General features: G+C 38.7%; 1 protein-coding gene across 1 annotated transcript in view; it reads right to left on the reverse strand.

Moving 5' to 3' along the window:
* Nucleotides 1–208: 208 nt before the first annotated feature.
* Nucleotides 209–21,229, reverse strand: part of CNTNAP5 (contactin associated protein family member 5) — an 868,401-nt gene continuing 847,380 nt past the window's right edge. Inside the window, exons 22-24 of the mRNA XM_007964645.3 lie at nucleotides 18,171–18,389; nucleotides 9,564–9,635; nucleotides 209–7,036 (exon numbers count right to left, since the gene is read on the reverse strand). Coding sequence (XP_007962836.3) covers nucleotides 6,840–7,036; nucleotides 9,564–9,635; nucleotides 18,171–18,389 — 488 coding nt within the window. The 3' untranslated portion in view covers nucleotides 209–6,839. The remainder of the gene's footprint in view (nucleotides 7,037–9,563; nucleotides 9,636–18,170; nucleotides 18,390–21,229) is intronic.

Raw genomic sequence — 21,229 nt, forward strand, 5'->3', positions numbered from 1 at the left:
ATTTTTTCCCCATACAGTGTATTAAGACATGTTACATGGTCTACAAAACTGACTTGGAAGAGGCAACATCACTAGGAATTTTGTTTTAGGAACAAAAATCAGAAGATAAAAAGGAAAAGGTAGACTCCAGCATTTCCACAAAAAGATGACCTGTTTTGTGCTTTTACCATAATAAAGAGTCTGATATATGTGTATTTTTGCAGGGAGGTTATTTTGCAATTTGTCTTTCGTTGAAATACCCTCCCCACTCTTTCTCATTCCCTGAAAAGGAGGGCCTGAACATGCCGTAGGAAGAGTTACTTCCCATCTGAAACAGACACTGTAATGCTCTGTCTTAGAAATCAGCAAACCGTAACCTATGGACTTAAATTAGTTTTTGTAAATAAAGTTATATTGGAACATGGCCATGGGTATTCATTTATACACGGCTGCCTTTCTGCCCTAGGCTGACTAAGGAAAACGTTAGCCCAAGGCAACACAGGATATCAGGAGGCCTGTCAACTGTCAGATTCAGAAAGAGAAAATTCTTGGTCTTGCTCCTCACTAAATGCAGTCTCTTTCTCAATAAGACTATGTTGCTTTAAGCAAAGTTTGGTATTTTTCTCAACAGTATTTAAGGCAGGACAAGGTTACACAGGTTGATACTGCCTTTCAAACAGAATAGACTAGGTGAATATTTCACGTAAAACGTTTGGGATACAGGCTGACTCTAATGGGAAAGCATGCCCAGGCTGATGCCCATTAATATTTTCCCTTCAAGTTTTCTTGAAAGAGAAAGCCTTTCAAAGAGTCTGTAGAAGAATGCATTATTCCTGTTGCGTATCCAGCACTTTGTTCACGTTCTCTTATGATATTTCTGGCATCTGAAGCATGTAAGACTATGACACTCATTCAAATAGGACCAGGCTTTAATCACTAACACAATTATCTTCACCTTTGGTCTTGGCTTGGGACTAATCTCCTAATTTTGTCCTATTTTATAAAGGGTTTCCTTGTGTCAACTGGAAGGACTGAGAAAAAACCAGTGTGCCCAGATGGTGTTAGATGGTAGGTCCCTGGCGGAACTCATTGTCAGGGCTGGAAAGTACTCATTCCTTCTTAGAGTTTTGGTATGCTTATTCATGTCAGGATGAATGGAAGGAAAAGAAAGACACTGGATGGATTCCAGAATCTAAGGACTTCCACTCACAGGGGCTCTGACTGAGAATAATAGACCTACAGCAGTTTTCTGACAGTTTCATTTCCTGAAAGTTGTATCTGGGTGCTTACCCTGGGCAGGTTAGATAATTATAGTAATAGTTCTAAAGCACTCTGAGAAAATCCTGAAAAAAAATTAAAAATTGAAAAAAAAAAAAAAAAAGATGTGACTTAAGAAGTGTTGGAAGTTAAAAAAATATCATGCAAATGTGAGTAAAGAATTATTCATGCAAAGCCCATGATATTGCCTCTTTCCCTAATGAGTAAGACAATGATCCAAATGCACTAAAGAGACTCTTGAGTTAGGAGCCACGAAAGTGGAAAGGCTGCCACCAACGATTCATGGTGGAAGCAATAAACTTCCTCACCTCAGACGGCCACCAATTACTGCCACCGGCCCCTCTTCCTCCTCATCAAGTTCCCAGCGGGTGTGGTTGAAACCAAAACCAGCTTTTGCATTAACCTCTGTTCATGTCTGCTCAGCCACTTCGTAGACTGTAAACATTACATAAGACAGATATCTAGCTTACAAAGTACAATATTTCACTAGAAAATGTGCTTTTCTGTTCTTCCTCAGAGTACCTTAGTGCAAAATAAGATAAAATAATCACTCAAAAATAGCAAACCGGTTAATTACTAAAACCTTATGTGAAAGATTCAAATAATTGCCAACATAAAAGAGGAATGCTTCTCTCCCTACCAAACAGATATGTATGTAGAATGTTCTAGAGAAAAGTTGAATAACAGCCCTATTCGTACAAAGTGTGCACATGTGTGTGCGTGCGTGTGTCTGTTGCACTTTTTCCCCTTTAGGTGGTTCAACTATTTGGAATTTGTGAAGGCAGAGCTGAGAATGAGAGACAACCAAAATCTGCAAAGTAGATGATTCCACAAACAAGACTATGAGAGAGGAGATAAAAGAAGAGGTCGAGAAAGGCCCAAGAAAAGTATATAGAGATAATTTAATTACATTATGTGTATTTTAAAGAAAACAGGTTCAAACTGCATGAGAGACACGAACTAGCACTCAGTTATCCTCCTAGACTTCTGAAAGTTTTCAGTTTGCCTGCATCTTCTTCCATTAATCACCTTTGCCATCTTCAGGAACAATGAAGTCTGTTTATTTATTTGCTCAATACATGACCTGTAGGACAATTGAGGGCTAAGTATGTCCAAGCCTTTTCGTTAAGGAGGAATGAGTGGCAGCACCATACAGGTATCCCAAAGGCCTTTTGGTAGGCTGCTGCTGCAATGAGATTTTGATGGATGGAAGCTATGGGGAAGCTTAAAGGAAGCTAGAGCAGTTGGCGAACAATCTGTCAAGACCTTTCCTTTCCTAAGAAAAAATTCAGCAGGTCTGATACCCATCTCCCTGGATATCTTGGACTGGATAAGTTGGCTGTGCATGCACCCTCCCCGTGCAACTCTTCTAACTGAATTAACTTCCTGCAGAGAGGGAGCAGGTATGACCTTCAAGACGGGAAACATTCACTCAGGCTCAGAGGTGAGACCTCACATAAATGGACAACATTTTTTAGTCAATTATTGACTGAAGGGTAGACTTCAGTTAGGTTCAGAAATTTTATGTAGAGTCAAAATGGCTCATCAGGACTAAGAAGGGTTTTAGGAAGAGTTGGACTACAACCAAACCACCTTCAGGAACATCTGGAAGAACAACGGCATGCAATAAGTCATAAACACATGGCAGTGGAAGAACTGAGAAAAGGGAAGGAGAGGGGCCAAAGTGGAGACACTTAGGTCCAACTCATGGGAGGCGAGACTTTCGGAATCCCCCAACCTGACCCGAAACAAGAATGTAGAGAATTCAGCCTCCCCAAATATATGGCAGAGACAGAGACCATCTATTTTTACTGTCCCTAAAAGTCAATCCACCTCTTTCTACAGAAATCTATATGCATTGATAGATATCTACTTTGAGGACAAGAAACAAAACAGCTTATGGAAGGTGGAAGCAGTAATTTAAAAAATAACAAATATTTACCAGAAATTTACCTGTTTCTTTCAGTCTCTAGTGGATGCTTTACAAAAATAATTGTGCAGGACCTTGTGTTGCATTCTAGGACACTTTATGCATGCCCCTGTTGCAACAATACATGCCTTGCCTGCTAGACTTTGAGCTCCCCAAGGACAAGAACAAGGTGTAATTTATACATGTTCATCCAATGCCTAGCACAGCACTCACTGGCATTCCATAAATACTTCGTAAATGAATAAAGAAAAACAATTCTTTATTTTGTTCTTTCCTGCTCTTGCTACCCATTGGTGGGGATGGATCTGATAGAAGGTAGAAGTCAAGTTAATACCATCTCTGTTATTACTAAGGAGAAGAAAAAATTTGTTTTAAAATATCACCTCTAGGATCCTTAAAATCTTCTGTGTACAGCTGAGGGTAAATAGAAGAGGCAAAGCTATTCATAAAAATATGTCTATAGAAATGACAAATGTCTATTTCTCCAGACAAATTTTTCATAAAGATGGCAATTGAGGCTATACATGCAATAAATGATGCAGTAGGTTAAATCTATTTTAGAGTTAGCAAATATACTGTTGCTTACATAAATAGATTTGTTTGGTGGAAAAAAATCAATGAAACAGCCCCATTAAAATATGAAATTTCACAAGTACTTTTGGTTTTACTGTAAAGTGATCCATATTCCATAAAATCTTTTTGTAAACAGCAGTTATTGAAGGCTGAGGGTTTAAGTGGAAGAGACCATGATGGCCCAGTTGGCCAGAGCATGTAGTTGGGAAACCTGAATGTGACAGGAAAAAGAAAAAAAACAAAAAGTGGTTAAAGAGAGATTAAGATGCTTTCAAAGTCTCCTTCGAGATGATAACTGCTGAAGGATTGAAACACTCACACAACTGAACAATTACATAAAACTACATAGATCTTGGTACCACTGAGGAAAGACAGTCAGAGTTAGCACGATTTCTAACTGTAAATTACATTCTACTTTGGAGGGTACGGCTCACTTGCATTTCATATATATCTAGCAAAAGTTAGTGTTCTCTGGGGTTAAGAAACAATTCAACCCTGTAAAAATAATTCTGCTTTAGCCCTGAGACTACTTATAGGAGTGGTGTACAGGTGGCACTGTCCTGGCATCTACATTTAGGTCCTGTGGTATGCAGTGTGCATGGAGTCTACACACGTGAGGAAGATGCCAGTTGATTCTGTAGTGCAGTTGTTGTCAGGATAGAGCTTCACAGATTCTTCATCCTACAGGACTATCTAAAATCATATATACTTAGATGAGAAAATCAAATACTCTGAGTTAGCCTTTGCTAGTCTCCATTTCTTCTGTTAGCACTATGTCAGCAAAATACAGTCCTCACTGCTCGAAGATTGAATAATGAAGAGTTCCAGCTTTATTACTCACACCTTCCTCTGCCTTTCTATTTCATTATTGGAGCTGCTTCAGGCTAAACCCACTACACTTCGTGGTGACTTTTATTTCAGGGGACAAAGGAATATATAGCCGAGCAAAAGGCTGATTTATACAGCCTTTTTATGGAAATCAAAAATTCAAAAGTGAAAATTGAAGAAAGGGAGGAAAGGGCAGGGGAAAACACTGTTTAAAGATCCTTCATCTTACTAAAGAATCATTCATCTTATTAAAACTAAAAGGAGAGAAATGGTATCATGGTTAAAATCACTTTAAAATAAATGTACTAGCCAAAAGATATCACGTAGATGATAAAGTGATTAAGCTCAAATCCATAGAAAATTTCAAGGAGAGAATCTGCATTTAAAACAACATCTTAAAATAGAGGAATATGATTGCAAACTAAATCCTTAACTCATAAGCTCTGAAACTGAAAGAAAAGCTGTGCTTGAAATGGAATGAAGCAACTAAGTTCCTCACTATGAGAGGCGAGAGACAGTGTACCCTTAGCAAAAGATGGAATGTCTGCTAACTGTCAAGGCTGGCAAACAGAGCTGTGGTCATCGATTTCCAAATGGAATCTGTCTCATAAAGAGAATCAACAAGTATTTTCCACACCTAAGAATCATTACATGAGCATTTCCAGCATCTTGGAGCATTTATGTTTTCTCCTTACCTTTTTCTCCAAGATGGCGCAGGACAAAGAATGACGCATATTGCCACAGAAAAATCATTAAGATCTTCACCACCACCCCATGGATGAGCTCAAGGTGCCTTCTTGAAGGAATGAATGACTGTTTTCAATGCTTTGTTACCAAAAGGGGCAAAAACTCTGAAATTTATCACCACCTCTTTTGGGAGTTTAAGCCTATAAAGAGATGTTTGGAAGAGTATGTATATAGGGTATAGCAGACTTGAAAATGTGATAAGCTACAGAACCTAAGGGCTCCTCTGAAATCAAGCAATGCTAGTTAGCTAGAGGTGACCATGTCACTTATGTTAATGCATCCTAAACCTCTTGGAGAATAGCCTGATGTTCAAAAATGTGAAACTTGCAAATTTGAATTAACTGTCTTCACCGGGTCTTTAGTGAGTGAATGGAAGGGAAGAATTCTGTTTGATATTTCTCTTCTTTCATGCAGTTTTTTTTTTCATTTTTTCCTGATTTAATTTTTGTTTTAAAGCTGAGTTAAGATGGTTTAGGCTCTTTTGTTGAACCAGGTACTATTTTAAACTTTTATTTCAATTTCTTTATGCTGCAGCAACATATGTGTGTGTGTGTTTGTGTGTATATATCTATATATATGTGTGTGTGTGTATACATAGGTGTATATATATACTCACATATATATTCATATATACACATGTGTGTGTATATATATATCAGTAGAATAATCCCAGGAATACCTAGCTAGCATTCTTACAAAATTGGAGGAGGCATTGTTGAAGATACGGAACATCTACTTCCTAGGCGCTTTCTTGTTACCTCCTAGTTTCAAGCTACTATTTCCATGCCTCCCCTAGCTTTATGCTATGGTGTGCTATTCCAACGTGTTGGCCCCAGGAGAGAGTGGTAAGAAAGGAGCAAAGTAATTTTGCTCACTACTATCAGCGATCATATATTTGAAAATACTCAGGGTCTAAGGGTCATAGTGAAAAAGGGTGATGAGTTAAGGCAAGCGATTGCCTATGGTAAAGAAAGTAAACCACCACAAAACAAATCTCTCTTACTCCTTTTATAATGCCTCCAAAGCAAACCAGGCCTCTAGGTTCTTCTTTCCCTGCCCTGGGTTCCCTGGTAAGAATAGACTTGAGATGGGAAGGATGTCAGGAATGACCGTCATGTGCCTAAGCCAAAGAGCTCAGGTTCAAAGCAAGCCCGAACCACCAAGCGGCTGCCAAACTGAACAGTGCATTTTAGAAACTGGAAGTACAGAACTGAACATGCAGGAGTGCACACGTGTGTCTCTTCCTTGTCTTGAATAGTGAAGTCAGTCTCTTGAGTGGTCGTTTTCACCCGATAGGTTCATCAGAGAGGAAGGCAGTGGCCACGGCTGCCTGGTCTCTTGGACTGGATCAAGGAAATTGATGCTGTGGTGGATGCAAATATGTTCCAGAAAAGAAATGGCAAGCAGAAAATAAAGAGAATGACCAAATCAAAAGACAGGAGAGAAGAAGGGGAGGAGATAATTGAACAACAAGAAAAAAGAGTAGTAGGAACCCTGCAGTTTCTCAAATGAAATATTCCCGTTTACACTCGCTCACTGTGTTTTGTAAGTCAATATCATTTCTGAAGGAACTGTCCAAATTTTCTGGATATTCCTTCTCCTTCATCTGGTTTGTACGATGTGACTGCTTGTGCTGGTAGAGGAACCGGGTCATGATGCCGATGATACAGAAGATGATGAATATCACCACTGCTATCACCCCTGGAGAGAAAGGGGAAGGAAAGAGAGAAGGAAATCATTACGAATCATCTGCTTCGGAGAGTGGATTCCTGCCAGATGAGGGAAATGCTAAAGAGAGAAAACAAAACAAAACAAATCACACAAACGCAACTCTGCCACCTGCCCAGAAATAAAGACCTGCTGAAAGGCCCTGTCTTCAATTATTATAAAACCTTCTTGCGAACTAGCTGGGGAGAGAGACGCTTTCAACCATAGAAGGTTTTGTTTAAAGAACTGAGAATGCCATCTTCTACATATGGAATCGGACTAGCAAAGGGTTTCTTTGTAAGTTTTTCAAGTCTGCTATAAATGTGTCAGAATCATTTGTAATTAGCTCATTTTTTTTGTCACCTCACAACTAAGTATTTCAGAGTTACTTTAGCATCCTAGAAAATGATACTTAAATATCTCACATCTCAATACATGCCCTCCTGATATAAATTTGTTTTATGTTATATGTTTGTTTTGCTCAAACATTTTCATTAACAACGAAATGATCACTATAAATTTAGAACATTTTTGCATGCTCTGCACTCTGTGAAACTGAGGCTCATTCAGTGACAAGATGCCTCTGTTCTCAAGAAACTCAGAGTCCATTGAGATGACAAACTTCTGCCCAGGCCCATCAGATTCTCCCTTATTCTGATTGTGTGTGATTCAACTGGATTATGTTGCAAGCTATCCTTGCTTACCCTAAGGTCTCACCCCTACCTTTGCCAGGAAGGCTCTTGGAACATGAAAGGCAGTATCAGCCAAGGGATAGTGAAAATGTGGAAGTGGCAGATGTGTCTCTACAGGAATGTAGTATTTCAGCATGAAAATATTTAACAATATGTATGATAAGCAAAGACTTGACTTGTAATAAGTTCTATATTTTGCTGTTTTATTTTTCTAAGGAGAGGAGATATTGAGGAAAAGTATCTATTTTAGAAAGTTATTTTTGGACACAGTGCATTATGATTTACAGAAGCATGGACATTTGAAAGTTTCATATGTGGATTGCACATCTTTCGCCAATTTTTTTTAGAACTGGGGCCATGATTAAGATTTATTTTTATAAATATATGTTCCTAAACCATTTTGTGGCATTTTCTACAACTATGTTAGAACAAGTAAGAGTAAAATCACTTAAGTTAGCAAGTCTATGAATAAACTGGGTGGTAGTGAGTGACTCTCCTGAGTGGGCTGCAGCCTTAAGAAATGAAATAGGAAACTGGTTCCTACTCCTTCAATGCTTGGGATAGTCCAAGTCAGCAGCTGTGCAAGCCTCCAGGAATTTTCCTAGGGGGTCAGATGACTTTCCTGTCCTTAAAGAGACTCACAGAGCATGTAAATAGCTGGAGAGGAGTCAGCAGTCACAAAAGTCTTTTTCTGCACTTGTCAAATGGGAAATTACTGAAAGAGAAATAGGCATAAAATTCTTTCCCACATTTCTCGATGCCAAACAAAAATTAAGGTGGATCAGCTTCTCTGAAGCAGAAATTCAGGTCAGAAGTTTTAGGAACTTCCTTAAGGAAAGGCATGGTTTTCCTTTCTTCATGTTATCAGGAGTGCACCTCTGCACTCCCATAGCCATTTGTACCTCCTCCCTCAGAACAGCCTTCACTGGTTGTCTTGTTTTCTGTTTACCCATCTCCTCCCTGGCTCATTCATCCTCTACTTAGCACAGAGCCTGACCCATAGCAGGGCTCATTAAATATAAGCTAAATGGAAAGATACTGCAGGTTTTTAAAAGGAGAACTCCATCTGCCAAGGATGAGTTCATCTAGGCTTCCAGAAGGCAGGGATGGTGGCACCTGCTAAGGTTATGTTTCTCAGACAGAAACGAGTTTGGTCTTTCACAGGCATCTTACATTAAGCAAAGCTTGGAAATCATTCTGTGTTGCAAGACCCAGATGGAAAAATCAAGCCACAGCAAGCAGAAGCCAAGCTGAAGCAGAATAAAAAAGTGGGGAGGCCAACAGGCAGTGAGAAAATGGAAAAGCAGGAAAGCTGAGCTTGCAGCAGAGCAGACAAGGTCTGCATCTGTAACCATATGTGCAGTGAGATTTGAAACTACAGTCCTGTGGGCTTTACCCTGCTCATTAGACCTAACCCAAATCACTTGGTGGGGAACACTCCACAGGACTGTGGCTTCACCCATTGTCTGCTTCTTCCCTGTATTTAGCTTTGTTGGTCTGCTTTGTTTGCATTTTAGGAACAGTGACAACTGTATGAAATGAACAGAACGTGAGCTGCTGTCTGTAAGTAAATGCTCCAGCTGTTGACTCGGTGCTCAGCTGCCTCGTGAATCAGAGGCAGGATGAATCCGCAGAGCTGCTGGTGTCGGCAGAGCCTGCCTTTGATCATTCAGCACACATGACTACTCATGAAAAGCTCACAGTCTTGCAGATAATGTGGGGGGCTCTGAGCGCTGGATGGTCATAATTAAGGAAGGCTTCAGATAACTTTCTCCAAAACACAGGATCGTTTTCTGTCTTTCTGCATTCAACAACAATGAATTGTTTACCTCCGATGACTGCCGAATCACTTCGAACAGCATTCGTGAGTGGTTCCCGCTCATCTGTCTTCCCAAAAGGATCTGAAAGGAGTAAAAGACATGGGACTTTACTTCTCACTCAAAGCACTGGCAGGAGGTCTACAGTGTGGGCCACCTGGAACGACACACCTGTGCATTACACCAGGTGCCCTCAAAGAGTTGTGAGCTGACATGTTGCAAGGAACTCAAAAAACATGCACAAGCAAAAAGCATTTGAAGTGCACTGCTCACACCCCATGGTTCAATGACTCTTTTGGTTTATATGCTAGTTGTAAGACAAGGGGTTGAAACAGAGGATGGTGGTATCCTGCCCACACGCCCTCACCCTGCCCCTAAGGTGCCCTGTTGCCTCGCTGGACGGTTCCTATGCATGACATGCTGCTCTGCTTGAGAGTTTTCTTCAGGTGCAAGAGGATCCTGAGTTTATTGACAGTGAAGTACAAAAGTGCTGGAGAATTAACACCTTCAGGAACAGCCCTCACTGATGAGAGAGGAATTGTACTATATGTGCATATATGATATAAGAAAAAGCATCAAGTTTAAGGATACACAGACCTTAATCTGAATCTTTGCTCTATTGTTTGTTAGTCTGGTGACATAGAGCAAGACCTCTTTTTAAATATGAATTTGCACATGTATTAAAGGAGAGTAGTAATGCCTATTTGTGTGTATATAATGCACGTTAAATTTTCAGGAACTTGTGGCTACTACACACTCATAAGTAGCCACTATTATGATTATTGTTGTATCATTTATTATTTATAATAATATATATTATAATATTGTTTATTATTGTATCATTTATCATTGGAAAATGACTACAACATGAGTCTTATTGTTCCCCTTTAGCTAATAAGGAAACTAGATTGAAACAATCAAATAACATGTCAAAAGTCCTACAGATCATTCATGGAAGAGGCAAAATTCACACCAAATGTATCCAACTACTGCACTCAGAGTCTTTCTATTACTCCTCTCTGCTGCTGGAGAAACACCAAGACTGGTGATGTCCAGGCAGCAACAGAATTCAAGCCCCCATGTGACATCATCAGTCCTGTCATGGGTCATTTAAACTTTCTTATCTGTCAAATGGTAAAAATAATAGTCTTTAATTGCCTTCAAAGGTTTTGTAAGAATTATACAAGTTAATATATATGTTTTTAGAACAGTGCCTGAAACAACGTAAGTGCTCACTAAATCTTGTTTCTTATTATAATGTTGCTTAGTATTAATTACATACACATTTACATGTGTATAAGCATGCATATCCTAGTCTTACGAGTGGGACATCAAGCTTTCTGATGAAAAAACCAAGACACGCACTTCTTCAAACCACAGCACTTGCCACAGACCATGTAGAGACACACATGAAAGATGTTTGGTAAGTATTTATTGTGTCTTTGAGTGAACAGAGAGTGGTGGTTTATACCGTTTGTAGTGTACAGGGGTGGCCTTTTCCTAGGACTCTCGAAATTGGAGCAGAAACAAATCAACACGAGAGAGAGGCTGATGGGTCAAATGGGAAGGGTATTGTAATTAAAGAAGGTGCTGGCCATAGTCTGAACTGGTGACATTGATAAGGTGGGTCTGGTGGAAAAAACTTGGGGTTGGAACTTGACATTATTATTAATCATCTGTGTGCACCTAGATGGCCTACTTACATGCATACATACATGGAGAAGAACATAGACGTATATGTGCGCGTGTGTGTGTGTATATATATGTATATGTATATGTCGCCAATTATAACAATGGGGTGACGATGATGATAGTGGGTGTTAGAGACAGAGAGAGAGCAGGCAGGCAAAGGGAAGGTGGAAAATGTGAAATCAGAGGAGGCAATGAAACGGGGAGAAAGAAAGGGGAGGAGGTATGGTAAAAGACAGGTAGAAGACAGGGAGGAAAGAAAGAAGAAAGAAAGGGAGGGAGGGAGAAAGGGAGAGAGGAAATTCAAAATATTTAGTTATTAGATCTCCTGTATCACACTGTCCACTGTGCTTGTTATTCTTGTATATCCCTGTGCTAGTCCGCCTACCTAAAATGCCTCCTGCTTCTTTATAAATACAGCCATGTGTAGCTTAATGGTGGGAATATATTCTGAAAAATGTGTCATTAGGCAGTTTTGTCATCGTGTGGAAATCATAGAGTGCGCTCACACAAACCTAGATGGTACAGCCTATGACACACCTAGACTGTATGTGTAGCGTAGACTATTGCCCCAGGCTACAAACCTGTATAGCATGCTGCTGTACTGAATACTGTAAGCCACTATAACACACTTGTAAGTACATGTGTACCTAAGCATATCTAAACATAGAAAGGGCAGAGTAAAAATATGAGATTTAAATACATGCTACACCTGCATAGGGCGCTTATCATGAATGGAGCCTGCAGGACTGAAGTTGCTCTGGGCGAGTCAGTGAGTGAGTGGTGAAGGTCTAGGACATTATTCTACACTAATAAATGCTTTATAAGCGCTATACACGTAGCTACACTACATTTATTTAATTTTTTCTTTCTTCAATCATAAAGTATCTTTAGCTTACTATAACTTTTTTACTTTGTAAACTTTTTATTTTTTTAACTTTTGACTTCTTTGTCGTAACACTTAAAACACAAATAGCATACAACTCTACCAAAATATTTTCTTTCTTTATATCCTTTTGCTATAAGACCTTTTTTCTTTTTTAAAATTTATTTATTATTATTTTTTACTTTTTAAACTTGTTTTTCCTGAAAACGAAGACACAAACATACACAGTAGATTAAGCTTACATGAATTCACGACATTAACATCACTATCTTCCACCTCCTCATGTTGTCCCACTGGAAGGTCTTCAGGGCCAACCACATGCAGGAGGTACCATCTTCTACCATAACAATGCCTTCTTCTGAGTTTTTTCCTAAAGAAAATGCTTGGGGCTTTTATTGAGGAGTAAGTTTATACCAGAGTCACCAAAATACGTGCGGATAAGGTGTTGTACTGGGACCTTATGGTTGCTACAACTTCATTAGGTCATAGAAATTATTCAGCTCCATTATAATCTTAGAGGACTACCGTCTGTGCAGACCATTATCTTTACATGGTACATGACTGTATTCAAATCTGGATCATCCATTATGGTTTATTAGATCATGGCCTTTTTCTGTTTTTTCTTTTCCTTCCTTCCTTCCTTCCTTCCTTCCTTCCTTCCTTCCTTCCTTCCTTCCTTCCTTCCTTCCTTCCTTCCTTCTTTCCTTCCTTCCTTTCTTTCTTGACTGAGTCTTGCTCTGTCACTTAGGCTGGAGTGCAGTGGCACAATCTCAGCTCACTGCGACCTCTGTCTCCCCAGTTCAAGCGACTCTCCTGCCTCAGCCTACTGAGTAGCTGGGATTACAGGCATACACCACCATGAGCAGCTAATTTTTCTGTTTTTAGTAGAGATGGGGTTTCACCGTGCTGGTCAGGCTGGTCAGAAACTCCTGACCTTGTGATCTGCCCACGTTGGCCTCCCAAAGTGCCGGGATTATAGGCATGAGCCACCATGTCCAGCCTCATGGCCTTTTTCCTTATTCCAACTTACAATGGTTTCTCCCTTATTGAGTCTATGTACTACTTTTAAGAGTATTAACCAAAGTAATAACCAAGGTTATTACTTAACATTGATTTTACAACAGATTTCCCCATTTCTAGCAAATTTTGCTAATGATACATTAATATATATTAACCCAGTTTGTTAATTGTAACTTTCTAATATTTATTAAAGCTACAAATAAAATGCTTCATATCTAGTAGGATGACAGCTTCAGTAACACGACTACAAAAATTAAAAATACCATGCCTATATCCATGTTTAATGGACACCTTCTACAAAGTAACCCTTGGGGCAGTTATTCATTTGTTTCAATAGTACTTCTCTCTTCACAGTGTGTCTAAATTGTCTTTAACAATTTTAGAGCTATCTTTTAGTTTTAATTCCCCTCTCAAAAAAAAAAAAAAAGAATGACGCAGCTTAAATGTATCTATTTATATCGTATATATAGATCTTGACCTTTACATATAGATATAGATCAAGATCTATATATTATATATATTCTATATCTATATATCTATTCTTATAGAATAGAATTTATTGTGTACTATAATTATATAGATAGACATTGAGCAACTATCTATATCTATCTCTGTGGACTATCTATGTACATATAGAGATAGAGATAGAGAGAGAGAGAGAGAGAGAGCTAACATTCCAGAAGAACTCCTCATTATTGAAATATGTTGGACTTCTACACTTGCACCTAATGATTTACCTGTGAGGGGTTTTCACTGATTACTAAATATGCTACACTCTACCAGAAATTTGCACTTTAACTTACATATTTCCTTTTGTAATGGTCTTCTGTCTTCTGAACATTGCAAACCCTTCTCCCTAAGCAATTGCCATGATCATATTATTTAGAAATCTATCATTAGTTCATCTAAAAATATATTTGCTGCTTTTTCTAGGTTCCACAAAACCCAAAAACTCTGTTCATATCTTTCCCTTAGCATTGCTCACACTGTATTATGATATTGTGCCCAGCATCCAATGCCACACCCTAATTCCCTGAACCATCGCCTTCCATCATCTTTACAGATTTCTAAAAGTAGGAACTTTAAATGTTTCTTAGTTTTTGTTATCTCCACTAACTATGGAAGTTAACACTGAGTAGCTGCTTGAAAGATGTGTGATGAATGAGGCAACAGGAGAATCACAACAATCTCACGAAAGACAACTCAAAATCGCATTTGAAGAATAAAATGGTGAAACCTAAAGCAGTAAAGGAGTGGGCAATACATTGCTGGAAGAGTAGATAAAAATATTTAAATATCCTATTCAGATTACCAACTTGGTTAAAACATTTATTTCTCAATTTTTACAAAATATTGGACTGGGCACTATGGATCTCAGGCTAAAGGTCTTGGCTAAGAGTCCTGTCATATAACAGAATGCATGTTTCTCAATGTATTTCCCAAGATACGAAAATCCCCCTGACTTGTTTACTGCAATAAGATGTCCCACCTTTTATCTTCCTACGAACACATCATGACCTATCATAGACCATTGCCGGGGGAATTGTGCCTGTAATAGAAAATTACCATGGCCCAGAACCCTTCAATGCCTACCATTAGTGTTCTTAGTGTATGCTTGGAGGCAAGGGGAGGGTAAAACAATACCATGGTAATCTGGGAGCTATATCAAATATCTCAGACCTAGCCTCTTCATTACCACTACTTGCAAAACCCATACTGTATATCAATATTGGCAGCAAATTCTGAACAAAATGTATATCCTGTGGATTTAGAAAAAGCATCCTGGAAACACCTGACAATACCTCCTCACCCCCATACAAACCACTTTATTTTTATTTATTTATTTATTTTGAGACGGAGTCTCGCTCTGTCGCCCAGGCTGAGTGCAGTGGCGCAATCTCGGCTCACTGCAAGCTCCGCCTCCCGGGACAAACCACTTTAAAGCATAATCAGAATGACAACTTTATTACTGTTTCTATCTATATTGACATGTTGATGTCTTGGTTTTATCCTAGTGTATTAGTCATTTTGTTTTATCAGTATTTATGATGCTTTGACATCTTGAGGACCTTGCTGGCCAGGGAGACACTGCCCCTCCCAGTGCTAGCTAATTCCTAGAGATAGCAAACAACATGCCTGCAAGCATGCATTTTATACACAAACCAATCAATCCAGAGCCCGTCTTCCCCCACTAACTCATTTATTTAACTCACACTCACCAACCCAGTATTTCTCTTGCCTTAAATAACTCATGGCCAAGTATTAAATAACTAGAGACCACCCTTGTAGCACAGATACTGCCCAAATTATTCAAGCTATCCAATTCTAACTGGCTCAAGCTTGCCTACCTGGTTCACCCCATTCCTTCCCGTGGAAGCTGCCACACAGCCACCCCACCACACTTTCCCCTTTCTCTTTCTGCCTCCTGACCAACCCTAGCACTCCTCCACGTGGCTCTGCATGGTATAATGTATCTTCTTTCTTGCAAACTGTAAGAAGCAAACTTTTCTTTCAAAGGCTGTCATCTCGTGCCTGTCACCTTATCATACCTGATTAAAACAAAATCCCGGATACATTTTCAGACACCCAAAATGGCAGTGACTAAGAAAAGATAAAAAAGGCACTTAGAGAGTGGTGAAGCCTAGATGCGTGGATGATGGTGCTGTGGGTTTTTTCCACTTTTAAAAAAGGCTGATTTAATTTCTTTTGGTTACATATTCAGAAACAGGATTCGAGTTTTAATATTTTGAGGAACCTCTCTACTCTTTTCTATAATGGTTGTACCAAGTTGCATTCCCACCAGTAGTGTACAAGGGTTCCGTTTTCTGCACTTCCTCTCCGACATATGTTGTCCTTGTCTTTTGGATACTAGCCATCATATTACCAGCTGTGAAGTGACGTCTCATTGTGGTTTTGATTTGCATTTCCCTGATGATCAGTGATGTTAAGCACCTTTTCAGGTACTTGTTAGACGTCTGTATGTCTTTTGTGGGGAAAAAAAAAACCAAAAAAACCAAAAAACAAAAAACAAAAAAACGCCTGTTCACATCCTTTGCCTGTTTTTTAAGTGTTTTTCTGTTATCTTTTTTCTTGCTATTGAGTTATATTAATTCTTCTTATGCTTTGGATACTAACCTTTCATCAGTCATATAGTTTAAAAACATTTTTTGCTAATTCTGTAGATTGCCTTTTCATTTTGTGTATTGTGTCCTTTGCTGTACAGAAGTTCTTTAGTTTAATGCAGTCCCATTTTTTTATTTTTGCTCTTGTTGATCCTACTTTTGGTGCCATGTAAAAAATACATATATGTTTTCAAGATCAATGTTAAGGAGATTTTTCCTTATGTTCCTTTCCTGGAGTTTACAGTCTCAGGTCTTATATTTAAGGTTTTAATCCATTTCAAGTTAATTTTTATATGGTGCAAGATAAAGGTCCAATTCTATTCTTTTGTATGTGGATATTCAATTTTCCCAGCACAATTTATTGAATAAGCAACATTTTCCACATTATGTATTTTTGGAAATCTTGCCAAAGATTAGTTGATTAAATAAGCCTGGGTTTATTGCTGGCTTTTTTATTCTGTTCTGTTGGTCTATGCGTTTATTTTATGCCAGTATTATGCTTTTTTGATTACTATAGCTTTGCAATATAGTTTGAAATCAGAGAGTGTGATGACTGCAGCTTTCTGCACTAGTGTTTACTGCAGTATTATTCACAATAGCCAAGATACGGAAACAACCTGTCCGTTAACGCTTAAATGATTACAGATATTGTGGCATATACACACGCAATTGGAAATTATTCAGCATGAAAAAAGATCATGCCATTTGTGACGATACAGAATAACCTAGAGGACGTTATGCCAATTTGAAATAAACAAGACACAGAAAGACAAATACTATACGATATAACTTATATGTGGAATCTACAAAAGTCAAACTCATAGAAACAGAACGGTGGTTGGCAGGGGCTGGCGTGTGGAGGAAATGGAGAGTTGTTGGTTAAAGAGTATAAGCTTTCAGTCAGAAGATGATAAATATGGGGGATTTTTTTTTTTCTTTTTTGAAACGGAGTCTCGCTCTATCCCCCAGGCTGGAGTACAGTTGCACAATCTTGGGGTACTGCAACCTCCGCCTCCTGGGTTCAAGCGATTCTCATTCCTCAGCCTCCCAAGTAGCTGGAATTACAGGTGCCCGCCACCATGGCCAGCTAATTTTTGTAGTTTTAGTAAAGATGGGGTTTCGCCACGTTGGCCAGACTGGTCTCGAACTCCTGACCTCAGATGATCCACCCGCCTTAGCCTCCCAAAGTGCTGCAATTACAGGCATGAGCCACCACACTAGCTCCAAATTTTGGTGAACCAATGTACAGCATGATGACCGCAGTTATTCATACTGTGTTGTTTCCTTGACGTTTGTTAAAATAGTAAACCTTAAGTGTCCTCATCAGATGTGCATACACATACACACACACACACACAAAGGGTAACTATGTGCAGTGATAAGTGTGATTAATTTAATTGTGATAGTAATTACACAATGCACATGTTTATCAGATTATTACATTTTACACTTTGAAAATATATAATTTGTATTTGTCAATTATTTCTTAATAAAGCTAAAAAAGGTTTATTTTAATCCCATGAATTATCATATTAGTTGGAGAACCAGCTTGCTGCCTCCCATTCTCTAAATACCTCAATTCTCAGAGCAGTATCCAGTTCAACAGTAGTGACTATGTATACAAACACACACACACACACACACAATGCATTATATACATGCATAATAAGCAAAGTACACAACTATGCATTTAGTTCTAATTACTCATCATATTAAAAATAAAACTACATTAATTATATATAAAAATCACCCATGAAATATCAGTCATAACTTTTAACCACCTGTAATTATACAAGGTAAAAATTGAGTCACATTAGCCAACCCTTTCATCTGGAAGCTTCTTGAAGACACCAAAAGTAGTGCCAGTGACAGAAGCTCTCTTGTGTGTGCTCTTGAGTATACCTGATGAAGAATGCACCGTGGTCACTGCATCCACATCTGAGTCCACCATGAAGTTGCAGCTGGATTCCGTCAAGGTCCCATGGACAGTCACAGGCGCGACGGTGGTATGGCGCAGGGCAGCTTTCAGTGGTGCTATGTGGTTGTACTGGACGGAAGACATGCATCCAGCAAACCCCAAGGCGTTTGCTTTAGCAACTTCAGAATCCAAACCAAGATTCTCTGCAATGTAAAAGACAATCAGAAGTCATTTACTTCTTTTTTTTTCTCAAATTATGCTGGGTCCTCTTTGAGTAATATCTGAAATTACAGAAATTCCCTCGTTATTCTTTGAGTAAAGAAAACCCTCCCCTATCTCTCTTTATCCCCTTTCCCCAGCTCCACTCCCAACGCAAGCATCAATATGTCAGCCACATTTCATAGAAAACTGTCAGGGCCATCTCTGCTTTGAGATAAAGAATATTCCAAACTTCTAAATTTTCATTCATGTATTTTATGAACTGTAACAAAGACAATAAATCTGTTCTGTACTTTAGGTGTTTTATAAAATTTATATCACTATCCCCATCATCATTTATCTTTGGATGCTGGTGATTAGTGCAAGCACCCTACGATGTTCATTACAACACTTCACTCAAAAATGTAGCAAGAGAAAAAAGAATAAAGAGGTAGAGACATCAGAAGTCAACATTGTCCTTCCAAAGATTTATCGTGTAAATTATTTTAAGCCACCTGTGTAGACTGACCTTCTATTCAAGATTTTCACCTGCTTGGTTCTGTCCATGGAACTGATTGGTGTGCATGGGTTTTTTATGACAGCATTCAACTTCGTAAAGTATCTTTGAGACTTTATAAAAGATGAACGTGCAGTAATTTGGAATTCATAGCAAGACCAAATGTCTCATTTTCTTCAAGATTTGTGGTAAGATTACTCAGTATTCTATTTCTTTTTGTTAAAAGAGCAATTTGAACAAACTTCTATGATGCAATTATATAAAACTGCAATGCATAATGAGCCATTTTTTTCCTAAGGTGTAACAGTCGTAACATACCGAGATGGTTCAAATGGTTATTTATTAAGATAGTTTGTTTGTTTTCTGAAAGGTGGTAGGGACTCTCTCATCTACCAGTGTAGATTATAATTTTATTTTGATTCATAAATGGTCAAAGAGACTTCATTGATTTGTAAGCATGCATTATGTTGGCAGCATTAAGAGAGGTGATAAGGATATGGAAGAAAATGAGAAATTAATCTCCCTTAATAATGCCTTTTCTAAGTTTTGCTCTAATTTTACTCTCCTCCATCAACACCCATGTAAACTTAGCCAAGTCATCATCTCTGTCTTTTTTACATAGAGAATGAAATTGTGCATTAATGTTATGTGGCTGCTGTGACAAATTGCCACAAACTTAAATGACTTTAAACAGCTTAAAACACAAGTGTGCGATCTTGCAGTTCTGTGCGTTTGAAGTCTGCCATAGATCTCACTGGGTTGAAAATCAAGTATCAGCAAGGCTGCGTTAATTCTAGAGGCTCTGGAGGAATATTACATTTCCTTGCCTTTTCCGGCTTCTAGAAACCACCTACATCCCAGGGCTTCTGTAGACTCCTTCTCTATTTCAAGGCAAGCAATGTTACATTTCTCTGTGTCTTTCTTCCATACTCACTTCAACCTATAATTCTCTTCTATCTCCTTCTTTCACTTTTAAGAACCCTTTTGATTACACTGGGTTCATCCTGATAATACAGGATTGTCTTCCTATTTCAAATACAGCTGATAAGCAACATTAATTACTTTTGCAACTTTACTTCCTCTTTGACACATCGTCTAATGTATTCTTGGGTTCTGAGGATTAGAACACAGACATCTTTGTGCACTATAATTCTTTATTTATTTATTTATTTATTTATTTATTTATTTATTTTGAGATGGAGTCTCACTGTGTCTCCCAGACTGGAGTGCAGTGGCGCGATCTCGGCTCACTGCAAGCTCCACCTCCTGGGTTCACGCCGTTCTCCTTGCCTCAGCCTCATGAGTAACTGGGACTACAGGTGCCTGCCACCACGCCTGGCTAATTTTTTGTATTTTTAGTGGAGACAGGGTTTCACTGTGTTAGCCAGGATGGTCTCGATCTCCTGACCTCGTGATCCACCCACCTCTGCCTCCCAAAGGGCTGGGATTACAGGCGTGAGCCACCACGCCCGGCCTGTGCACTATGATTCTATCTACAACTTCAGGTCTGAGATTTTGTGAGAACTTTCCCAAATATGATAATGAAAATCCAATAATAAAGTGAAGTGTCACTTCTTCAAATATAAAAGAACTCTGAGATGTATGAGAAAACTTCTGTCTTCCAAATATTCAAATATCTCATACAGCGCTGATATTATTTGTTACTTATTCATGAAAGGATCACATATGTTTGTTTGTTATCATGAGCATTAAAAGACTGTATCCCACATAAAGCATCTCACAAAAAGCTTTAATGGGCTAGATGGTTTTTACTGGTGGCACCAGAACTCAGTGTATCCAGATACAATTCAGAATATACATTAGCTACAGATTGGTAGTTAGCAAGAGGTAGAGTTAAAGATCAGAAATATTTAGAGGAAGAGGCAGAATACAAGGGAAGAGGAGCATAAAGTGTCATGAGGTTTTTGCATTGTAGGATTTCAGAACATGGAAAGTGACAAGTCATTGTAGTTCCGCCTGAAGGATCTAAGTCAACATTGCCAGCTCTCATTCCCAGGACTCAGTGGGAAAGAAGCCTACATAGTGTCAAGGATCTTGGAGGCCATCACTATAGTGGCTGTCATGACACACTCCAGATGTAAGAATAGGCACAAAGATAAGTTGGGGGAAATCCCAGCAAATGACATTCTCTCCTGAATGAAGAGATGTTTTAAATAAAGCCCTATCTCTAGGGAAGTGTGCTTCTTCCAGATGTATTAGAAGGACAGAAATCTTGAGGTATTTCTGAAAAGAAATGCAAAGAACAAGAATCCCTGATAGAAGAAGATACTCTCCTCATGAAGCTCAAGATCATGATTTCTCAGATTC

Source organism: Chlorocebus sabaeus, chromosome 10 (genome assembly GCF_047675955.1).
Source record: "Chlorocebus sabaeus isolate Y175 chromosome 10, mChlSab1.0.hap1, whole genome shotgun sequence".
Lineage (NCBI taxonomy): Eukaryota > Metazoa > Chordata > Mammalia > Primates > Cercopithecidae > Chlorocebus > Chlorocebus sabaeus.